At 40.2% G+C, this 12,064-nt stretch overlaps 1 protein-coding gene across 1 annotated transcript; it reads right to left on the bottom strand.

The window, feature by feature from the left end:
* Positions 1–1,005: 1,005 nt before the first annotated feature.
* Positions 1,006–2,965, bottom strand: LOC135476376 (galactose-3-O-sulfotransferase 2-like). The gene is made up of 2 exons (XM_064756379.1): positions 2,880–2,965; positions 1,006–2,128 (listed from the first exon to the last, which is right to left on the bottom strand). The coding sequence occupies exons 1-2, from the start codon at positions 2,963–2,965 to the stop codon at positions 1,006–1,008; spliced, it is 1,209 nt and encodes a 402-aa protein (XP_064612449.1).
* Between the last annotated feature and the right edge of the window lie 9,099 nt (positions 2,966–12,064).

Below are 12,064 nucleotides of genomic sequence, written 5' to 3'. Positions count from 1 at the left end.
TCTGGACATTACAAGTTAAACCTCCCATCCTGATCCACATATCTCGTATCCTCTTCCTTTTCGTTTTCAGATAAATATTTATCTTGAGCTTTTCATCCTGGACCAATCATCCTGAGCCATCCAACCTTTATCCTCTCTTCCTTTCAAAATCTTCCATCCTGAAACTTCCACCCTTCATCTCCTCTTCCTTTCTAAACTTTCCATCCTACATCCTCTTTTCCTTTCTAAACCCTCCATCCTTCATCCCCTCTTCCTTTCTAAACCTTCCAACCTAATCCTTTCATCCTGAATTACTTGTCCAGTGGCCGATTTCACAAAGCCGTTTGTAACTTAAGTCAAAACTTGAAACTTTGTCACAATCCTCAGTTTTTGGTATTGGGAGTTGAAATTTAGACACATTTGTCTTAAGGTTACACTGCTAAGGTGAACAAAATTTTAATTTCTAAAGCCAAAAAATAAGCTTTAAGACAGCATTTCAAATTTTGACTTAAGTCAGTAATGGCTTTGTGTATTTGGCCCCTGAACGTTTATTTCTGAACCATTCCTTATGCTTCTTACATCCTTCATCCTCTCTTCCTTTCTAGTACGTCCAACCTGATCCTTTTATCCTAAATTATATGTCCTGAGACATATTTTCTCAACCCTACATTCTGGACTTTCTATCCTTCTTCCTGTCTTCCTTTCTAAAACTTCCAAACTGATCCTTTTATCTTAAATTATTTGTCCTGAACCCTTCATTTTTTAACCTTCCCTCTTAAACCTTCCATAGCGATAAGGTACTCAGTTTCTATTTACTGTGCACAAACAAAACAACGCCTAATTTGACTTCACACCAAACATTCAAAGCGTTAGTCATACCTGACCATTCGATGCATTAATCTACAAGACAAATTGTAAAGTAAAGGTTAAAGGTCAGTATTAAATCAGAAATCAAACTACCAAATCACAGACAAAAACTACTTAATGACCAAACATGCACCTTGATCCTTTCCCCTTGTTATCAGTCTATTTTGCTTGTCTTTTCCACAGGAGATTTACAAATTTTTCTTCTCCAAAATTAAGATAATCACAGTCCAACCTAGTGATGTTAAATTCGTGGGAAAATTGAGTCTTTTCAAAGTGCTTGACCTGAGGTCCACTTTTGCTCAGACCGCCACAAAACGTATTCACATTTTTCAATGTTTCTTGGAAAATGCTCACCTCTTCTGATAAGTTAACTTCAGCTTGCGCTATTCGCTGAAACTTCCGGCTAAAGTAATCGTAAAGCTGAAAGTCTGATGGAGAAAGATATTTCAAGCGTTGTCTGATATCTTCAGGAATAGAAGGTTTTCTCTTTCCACCCTTATGTTGTCTTCTGTACAAAATGTCTTTAGTTGACCAACAGAGTTTTCGTTTTAAAATCACAAGAGACGCGTCAAAATGATCAGCAACCAAAACAAATTCCATATGTTCGTCCACCATTTTAATGTACTTGTCCACAAAACTCGCGTTCCTGTATTGTGATTTAGGAATGCCGAAGTCAAAGGACATCCGGTTGACAGCTAGAGATCCCAGCTTAAATCTCTGTGGCTCGTAAAACTCCGGGTTTTTCAGAAACTCTCTCATCAACATGATGTCATTTCCATTCACTCTTGATTTTTGCTTCACAAATGTTGGATACTCGTGAAAATACAAGAAAGACGACACGAATCGGTCGAGTGGCTCTCTGACCGCCGCTATAACAGCGACATCTGGAGGAAGGTACTTCTTAAACGCATCTTGGTTGTACACAACATGCTGACACAGAATTTCATAGACCTTTCCTTTAGGAATCGGGGGCAGTTTTTCTGGCTTTAGAGTTTCAAAAAATCCTAAGTGCCATATGTCATTCTTGGGCGGAAGAGCAAACGTGAGGTTTCTTGAAAATCCGAACCTTTGTAGAATGGTGGTAACTGTTGTGCTCGCGGCCTTGTGAACCTTTACAAAGGCCACTCTTCTCCTCTCGGTGCACACAGGATCTCGTCGGGACCAGTTTGCTCTCCATTGTGAAAGAGCGTAGGGCGGATAGGAAATGCTAACGGTGTAAGTTTGTGAGGAGAAAAACAGGAGCGACACCAGGGTACCTAAAGACGCCAACAGCAAACAGCTTCTGCAAAACACAGGAAACACAAACGAATAAGTAGCCGAACGACTGAAGAGACCTAACTTAGCTAATCAGTATATATCTGTAGGCAATAATATGCCGACATACACTGTTATATTTGAGGTGATGTTTTGTGCAACGCATGGCATGAAAATGTATGCTTATTTAAATATGGGCCCACGCCACAATTTTCCGATTTAAGTTTAAACACCACGCGGAGTAATATTTATATATTAATTTGATTGGTGTTTTACTCCGTGCTCAGGAATATTTCACTTACACGACGACAGCCAGCATTATGGTGGGAGGAAACCGGGCAGCACCCGGGGGAAACCCACGATCATCAGCTGGTTGCTGCAAGATCTTCCCAAGTATGGCTGGAAAGGAAACCAGCATGAGCTGCACTTGAATTAACTGCGTCAGAAATGATGAGAGGCTCCTTGGTCATCTCAGTGGATGTTAAATATTTTATTCATTTTGCAGATAATATTTGTTCTCTTTGTAATCTTTCACAAACAGGTAAACGAATTTTCCCCTGGCTAGGCCTGCTTTGCTCCCACCATAATGATGGCTGCCAACGTTTAAGTGAAATATTCTTGAATACCACATAAAAGCCTAATCAAATTCATAAATACACATATTAAAACAGAGTAATTCATAGGTCTGTCTTTCACAAAGATCAACAGACATAACAACTACGAATACATATTTTCACATCTTACGTAGACATAGCTCAGATATGGATGTTGCCACTGACATAAGACCAGGCCAGAGATGGGTCCAGCCTGGACGACACAAAAAGTCTGTGAGCTTTTGTTGTTGTTTATTAGTTTCTGGAATCATGGTCAAGTCTTTATCTGAATAAAATTAATGCACATTTTCAAATTTAGTAGACGATGCTACACGCAATTATGCACAGGATTAGGCGAATCGACCAAAAAGGATGAAGGTAACTGCAAATATACATTTGTCCCGAAACTGATTCAGTAGTTGATTTTATCCTGATCTGTATAGAGATGTGGTGCTTTATCCTGCTGCCAAGTATTGCTGTAAAACAGAAAGGCTTAAAATAACGCGTAAAATCGGCTATAGATCGCACGATTTCAACTGAAATACACACGAACATGTGTTTTACATCATGGCAATGTTTATCCTACACACGATGTATAGAAATGATTTCTGTACAGCTTTGTATATTGTAAGCATTTAGGCTGGTTTGAATGACAAATAAGTTCACCAAATTTATGTGCCGGAAAAACCTGTGTTTAAGCAGGTGCAGACCTAATGTACATCCGTGTATCCACAGGGTGCCAGGACGTGAGCGTTGCTACTTTCTGAGCGTGTAGGCCTACACCGACCGTTAGTATACAGTCCTAACTGAGCTAAACCGAAAGACGGTCCCATTTCACCGGTTATGTGTTACCATTTGACAACTATCACACTATCGTCACTGCTCTCTACTCTATGAGGTAATCTTTTATGTTGAAAGAGAACAACGAGCATTCGGGTTTAGACCATAACTCTTCTGAGTAACCGTCCTCCTTTTTTACGGCCCAATGCTATACAACTCCAGTGGACCTACTCTGGCAAACCCCTACAGGCCTTTACAAATGCTAACAAAAAATCGAAACCGCGATCGACATTCCTGTCCGAGCGCTCCCACCACAGACAAAAATCAGCACGGGTATTGTTGTAAAAAGTAAAAGCTTAATAGGCGAGAGATAAAAAGCAAACGCTTAATAGGCGAGAGATAAAAAGTAAAAGCTTAATAGGCGAGAGATAAAAAGCAAACGCTTAATAGGCCAGAGATAAAAAGCAAACGTTTAATAGGCGAGAGATAAAAAGCAAAATAAGGACGTAAGCGGTAAGTAGGAATGCTGGGAATCGTTCCCTCACAGCACATTAAATATAACTGACAATCTTTACATCGTGTGACGTGATACACGGAGAGACAACGTACGCCAGTCTGTTTTCCATTCAATACCCTAAGGCCCCAGCGCAAAAGGTGAGGGTCCAGGGGCCGCCTAAAACTGGTTCGTCTTTACCTTTGATTTATCATTATTATTTTTTTTTTGGCCGCACTGTTTTCCGACGCCATTGTATTGATTTGCACCAACATAAGAATTTCTCCGGGCCCCCAAATTTTTTAAAATATGTTTCATAGTATCCCTAAATATTGCTCATGTCATTGTTGGACGGACATTCAAGATGTGTAGACAATGCACTGGCGTTGAAGAATTTTAGAGCATCGTGGGACTATTATGCCAAAGTTGCCGAACTCACTGAGAAAGATGAAGGGAATGCATAAAAGTGATGAACAGTTTAGTGACATTGTCAAATGAAGATAAACAAGTGCCAGGTCGTATTCTAAAGGCACTTGGAGATCATTTTATGCCACAGAAACATTTACTATTCGAACGAGTGAAATTTGGTTATGCAAATCAGACTGATCAAGAGCCCGTTGATCAATGTGTGGTTAGACTGAGACAGTTAGCAGAAACCTGTGAATTTGAGACATTGTATGAGAGTTTGATTCGCGACAGGTTAGTGATGGGTACTCATGATAGTTCAACTAGAGATAGATTACTTCGAGAACGGCCAGTTCCAGACTTAAATCGTTGCATTGAGGCTTTACGCGCATGTGAATTGTCAAAAGTTCACAAAGAACAACTACGCAGTGCAACAACAACTGTTAGTGATCCACAAAGTATGGTACATGCAACATCTAAGCAACCCAGAAAGGACAGAACTTGGAACAAAAAACCAGATCACAAGACACACACGAAGAACACAAACTCATCAGGTTCAAACAAGCACACAGCACACATTGTTTGCCGCTATTGTGGTCAAAATCATGTCAAAGGCAAAAATAATTGCCCAGCTTATGGCAAGACCTGTGAGAAATGTGGAAAATTGCACCATTTTTCTTCTGTTTGTAAGTTAAAGACATACTGAAGGAAGAAATTGCATCAAGCCAGTGCTCACTATGATGAGGCAGACACTGATTCTGACGATCTGTTGTTTGCTATACAGAGTATCGGTGCAGTCACAGATGTGACCCATATGAACAAACACTCAGGTTTCATGGTTCCAACGACATTTCACACAGATTACCCATGCACAATGAAAGTTCAGCTAGATTCAGGTGCCACATGTAGTGCTATGTCACACCAAGATTGCTGAAAATTGTGCATCACCGCAAAGTAAAACTAGACAAACCAAAAGGCAAAATTAAGTTGTATGATGGTAATACGATAACACCACTAGGATCATACAAATTATGCATAAGTCTCAATGGCGGACCAAAGCGTAACATTACATTTGACATTATTGCTAATGCTCCTTGGCCTATCATAGATGGAATGACATGTGTACAGAATGGATGGATAAATTTGTGTACTGATAAAGCAGTCAATATGAATCAAAAAGCCAGTACACACACACCCATCACAAAGGATGAAATTTTCCAATCATTTTTATGATGTATTCACTGGAATAGGTTGCCTACAAGGTGAATATCTCATTGAAACAGATCCAGCAGTACATCCAGTACAACATGCACCTCGGCGCATCCCAGTACATCTCAAAATGCCCTTGAAAAATAAAATAGATGAAATGGAAAGACAGGGTATAATCACAAAGGTTTCAACTCCAACTGATTGGATAAGCAGTTTAGTCGCAGTCCACAAGCCAGATAAACTCAGAATGTGCATAGATCCTAGAGACTTGAACAAAGCAATAACGAGACCAAAGTACCAAATGCCAATAGTAGATGAGATATTGCCAAAGCTCTCTAAAGCGAAAGTTTTCACTTTTCTTGATGCTAAAGATGGCTTCTTTCAGGTGAAACTAGATGAAGAAAGTTCTTATCTCACAACACTTTGGACACCTTTTGGAAGATATAGGTACCTGAGAATGCCTCAAGGTATAAGTAGTGCTCCAGAAGAGTTTCAGCGTAGACAGATTGAAGCTCTGAATGGTCTCGATGGCGTTGATGTTGTTGTAGACGACATACTATGCTATGGATGTGGAGATAGTGTTAAAAGCGCATATAAGGATCATGATAAGAATCTCGTAAAACGTCTACAGAGCTCGTGAACAGAATCTGAAGTTTAATAAGAAGAAGTTCAGACTCAGACAGGAAGAACTACCATACATGGGTCAAGTGTTGACCAGTGAGGGATTAAAGTCTGATCCGTCAAAAATATCAGCAATTTTGAAGGTGCCAGCTCCAGAGGACAAGAAAGCAGTTCAGCGCCTACTAGGTTGTGTGAACTATTTGTCCAGATTCCTGCCTAGATTATCTGATGTGTGTGAACCACTCCGAAGACTTACAGAGAAGCAAGCAATCTTTGTTTGGGAGTCAGAACAATCAAATGCATTTGTAAAAGTAAAAGAACTGATTAGCTCTGCACCACTGCTTAGATATTATGATGTGAACAGTGAAGCTACTATCCAGTGTGATGCATCAGAAAAAGGACTAGGTGCTACATTGTTACAGAATGGACAGCCTGTAGCATTCGCCTCGAGATCCCTTACCCCTGCTGAACTTCGCTATGCACAAATAGAGAAGGAGTGCTTGGCGATACTGTTTGCATGTGTACGATTCGATCAGTATCTGCATGGACGTGATCTGATATCAGTGCAGTCAGACCACAAGCCACTGGTCCCAATATTTCTGAAACCAGTTCATTCAGCGCCCAAGAGATTACAGCGCATGTTGCTACGACTGCAAAAGTACAACTTACAGGTGAAGTACTTACCTGGCACACAGATGTACATTGCAGATATGCTGAGCAGAGCTCACGAATCATGCAATTATTCCACTGGAAAGGATATGCCAGACTTTCAGATCTTTCACATGAAACAGGAGAAACAGTTATTTGATGACGTCACAAGCATCAATCAACTTGATCATATGAGATTGTCAGCCGACACTCATCAGAAGATCAAGTCATGCACTAACTCGCATGCAACATTACAGACTCTCATGACTACAGTCATGACAGGATGGCCAGAATCTCGGGATGAGGTACCAGTTTCAGTTCGTGAATACTGGAATTTCCGTGATGAACTTACAGCTCAGGATGGTGTTTTGTACAAAGGTATGAAAGTTATTGTACCTACAGCCATGAAGGCACAGATGATCGCTCGAGTACACTCAAGACACTTAGGTCCAGATGCCTGTATTCGTAGAGCGAGGGATGATCTGTACTGGTCAGGAATGGCAGGAGAAATTAAGGATAAAGTAAAATCGTGTACAGTATGCTGTGACTTTCTAGCCAAGCAGGCTAAAGAGCCACTGATGACTCACAAAATACCGTCTCTGCCTTGGTCTAAGGTTGGTCAAGATCTTTTCAGTCTTTATGGAGAAAACTATCTTGTGACAGTTGATTACTATAGTGATTATTTTGAGTTAGATCAGCTTCAGGATACAACAGCAGCATCAGTCATCTGCGCTACCAAAGCTCGCTCCTCAAGGCATGGTATTGCAGACATGGTCACAGACAACGGACCGCAGTATATTAGTACTGAGTTTCAGGACTTTTTACGTCAGTGGGAATTCAAAAACTCCTTCAGTTCCCCTCACCACAGTCAAAGCAATGGTAAGGCTGAATCAGCTGTTAAGATAGCGAAGAAACTTGTGAAGAAGTGTAAACGGGACAATCAGGATTTACAGCTAGCAAGACTGGAATGGAGAAGCACGCCTGGCGAAGATGGTTACAGTCTAGTTCAGAGGCTCATGTCGCGTAGAACTAGATCAATTATTCCAAACGCTGAAGGACTACTATCGCCACAAGTTGTCACAGGTGTTGATGGCAGTATACAGTTGAAACGACAGAAAGCTAAAGCGTCATATGATGGACATGCTAAATCTCTTCCAGAACTCCAGATTGGAGACCCTGTTCGATTACAGCCAATCAACTCTATAGGTCCCTGGGGAAAAGGCTCTTGTGTCGCTAAGATTGGAAATCGTTCGTACATAGTGGAATCCGAACATGGAAACTTGTTTAGACGTAACAGGAATTTCATGCGTTATGATCAGAACTGATGCCCACAGTCAGATTCAAGTCTGTTGGAAGTGCCTTCGGATTTGCCAGATGCAGAAATAACTAACAGCCAGGATTCAAATGTGGTCAGCCAGCGAGAAAACCCTCGTGCATCAGTACAACCAAGTGTACCACGTGACAGTTCCACAAGAACCAGGAGTGGGCATCATCGGGTTCTACCAGTGAAATATCAGGACTTTATAATGTGATTTGACAATCTGAAATACCAGGACTTTGTGATGTAATTTGACAATCTGAATCAGACAGTTAACTTTGGCTGCATGAAGCTATATTTTGGGTTTAAAATTGAGTTGAAGTTACCTGTAAGGCTTCATGTTTGTTGTCAATGACTTTAACAGTTTATTTGTTTATCACACGGACAGTGATTTATTTGATGATCATTGCAACTTAAAGCAAAACACAAAGATTTATGAGTTAATTTAAACTTTTCTTTAGGAAAAGGGAGAAGTTATGGATATGTCCATGTGCATGATCTAGATCCACAATTTCATTGTGACCCAAGCGCACTTGATGTAGTGGCGAGTACACCAGTCAATTAAAGTCGTATGTGTTGCAGTATTCGGTCGTCGGTTGTATGTCATTATGCTAAGCCCGCAGACCTAAACATTGGTGTTTACTATACTTGTGTGAGAAATGTCATGGGTGTTATTGCAGGCTTAATTAAAATACTCCGACGTCTCATGCAGAGGCCTGGAAGAAGAACTCATGCAGTCTTACTATCCTGCAGTGACATCAAGCACGTCGAGCCGGAGTTATAACAAAGTAAGCCAAAAACCAAAAAAATTGTGAGTTTTACTAAGAATACAGAGCATAAGTTTGATGGAGCGCTACCAGTCCGTCAGTGCGATCTCGCCGAACGCCAGGTTAAAACATGGCGATGTGGAAGAGCTGGACTGTAAATAGCCCTAGAATTGTCCTCAACCGGTATTTCAGTGACTGGCTAATTAATAAACTTTACACAAGCTTTTCACTGGAAGCGTTATGTAACCATCCTGACCGCAGGTGTCATATGCCAAATTTGAAAAACATGCGACCACCCGCAGCAATGTTTCATTCTAAGCTCAAGGCATTTGTTATACCCGCCGTCAACCTTAATGGATGTTCCGGGTCCAAAACCTTCAGGCCGATTCCAGATACAAAATTCAGCAGATTATTTAAAAGATAACTTTACAATGGACTGAAGAAGAAGAAAAAACAGACACCAGTTTTCAATGGTTACATAAAGATTTAAGGGATGTTGTCGGTGAATGAATTAAACCAGTACCCAAATCGTGTACCATGCCTGTTAATTAGTCGTTAAAGGTAAAATATGTAACTTACTGGTGCTTTGCTAGCAACTGAACACTGTGACATGCGTGAAGATAAATGTTCATCTTTTAGCTAACCACGGGAAGCTCAACATACGGTTAATTCAAGTTTATATGCACCAAGCCGAGAGTAGTACGTGGTGGTCAGTTAACAGAATAATTTAGCCACATGAATAGATCTTGACAGATATGGGATTTCTCCCCGATTCTTATTTATGATAAAATTCTAGCCGCGTGCTACTGTTCAGAATATACAGTAGTTTACCGTCCTTTCTAAACAAATGTAACTGATTCAACAAATTAAGCCGAACTTTGGTAACATCTTCTTTTAAGAACACGGATGTTTACTGTGGCCACTGCTTCAAATTATACAGCGGGTAGGTATAATGTAAGGTAATTTTTCTCTGTACGTAAAACCCCGAGAGTAAATACGCACTGTACGAGACAAATAACCGTGACGGAAATCTGGAATTTGTTTTGACCTATCAAATGAAACAGCCCGTCACCCACATTATAGGTGAGGACTTACTTGGTTTTGTCGGTCTGCGATATTCCCCGCTGCATGATTCTACCCATGATCAATTCTCATAGAATGACCACAAAGAAGGCACGTGTTTATATGCGGTCGGTATGGCGACAGATGTACAAAATCGATAATACACCATGAGAGTTGAGTTCAGAATTGATTGTAAACATAATTTACGCGGCATATACACATGAATTGTTAAGCAGGGCGTATGAGGACACCTCATGAAGGTGGGGCGCTTGTACATGATGCCTAGATGTAGGCCCCTATTTGATATAATGTCTAGTATACCCTTTCTTTCAGAATTTAAGATTTCTTTGAAAATTGTCTTCTTTTATTCCAGCTTTTAATGTTATACTCTCCATTCAGTGAAATTTACGACAGACAAATTTAATATTTTTTTAATTATACCTCCCTCCCTCGTTACACTCCCTGTGTACATCATATTCTTTGTCTGTCCAAAGCAAGAGGTGACGTGCAAGCACGGGCTAAACCTCCACAAGAGTATGTACTACAGATTTTGATTCACAGGACAGAAATTACACATGAAATACTGGCACAGAGTTTACTGTTTAGGCCTACAAATGTAATTCTTGGAAATCTAGCGATATGAATACAAACTCTATTCCCCAGCTTTGTTATATTTAGTTATCTCAACATTTTCTTTAGATTCGGAGCTAGACGTCTAGGTGCCGCTATAAATAACAACTGATTTGGATAACAGATCATTCATCCTAGCTTATTATTTAAAACATACTTTGTACTCGCCATAATGGAAAAATATCAATGTTGAGACTGAATGCGATCATTTTTCTATTGCCAGTCGATATTCTTAAGATCTGCCTTAAGTTAATTAATGACATCGGACGGAGCTTTCCTTTATATCCAACTGTGAACGAGGCCTTTTGTGAACAGTAACTTTAAACTCCACACGGCGTTTGCTACGAACCATCGTGTCCTGGATACTGGTTTACAGACAAGTCTGCCTAGTGTAGTTTATTCCAGACCGCCGGCATATTAACAGATTGTTCTGTTAAATATAACATACATATTCTACCTGTTCACTCAACATAAAGATTCAGTTAGACTAACGGGATATCATTTTAAATATGACGGTATTACGAGTCGTATGTGATAATAACAGAATACATTCTGGTATCACTCAGACCACAGACTAACTGTTAAAATTAACAATAATTTTTGGAGGGTGTCGTCTATGGCTATTCACTTCCCTACATGTAATGTGGACGAAGTATACCGCTCTGCATTCTGGGTATACCGCTCTGCATTCTGGGTATACAGCCCATCCCTTTGGAAAGTCACAATAGCTATATGTCCACATGACAAAGGTAACAAGACATGCTCATATCAACAAAATCAAATACCTAACGAGGATTACTTGCTGATGTGAAAACTAGATTGTCCAATGAGAGTTATTTATGGTTCAGGTATGTACAGTGTAACAGAAACGGGGTTTTCAGAAGAAAATGTATGGCTATGTACGCTTTACGGAGACACTGATATGGTAGAGTAGGCCTTTACCTTACCACGGCTCAGGTAATAATTTCTGTTGTGGCAGCCGTTGGGTACCATCTTTTCGTCCAAAATTTGCTCTTGTTGTCCGAAAAATGGGTGTTTATTTTTCGTTTTCACGCGCGTGACTTTACAGTTACACAACGACACGAAAGAAATAAATATTTTCGCAAAATGTGAAATGCTAATGGAATTATCGCGGCTCGATCGGATGTTAGCTTTGGCGTTTCACATGTAAGCTTACACACATCGAAGTCAAATTCATTATTGCTTGCTTTTGGGTCCAGCATTAAGCCTTGGTAAATTTGACAATTTGGAGGGTAAATAAACTGTACTTTCAAAACTTGAAGAACAGGTTGATTTTCATCCTTCTTTTGTAGGTGGAGGTTGCGTAAACATGGCCTTAGTGTACAGTTTTCTAAAGGCCCACTGTCAATAGAGAAATCAAGTAGCCTGTAGTTATGAGGACAACGATGATACCTATCAAAACAACTTTACCCCATAG

Source organism: Liolophura sinensis, chromosome 10, assembly GCF_032854445.1.
Source record: "Liolophura sinensis isolate JHLJ2023 chromosome 10, CUHK_Ljap_v2, whole genome shotgun sequence".
NCBI lineage: Eukaryota > Metazoa > Mollusca > Polyplacophora > Chitonida > Chitonidae > Liolophura > Liolophura sinensis.
Note: the sequence above shows the minus strand (reverse complement) of the source record. Positions and strands in the feature narration are given on the sequence as shown.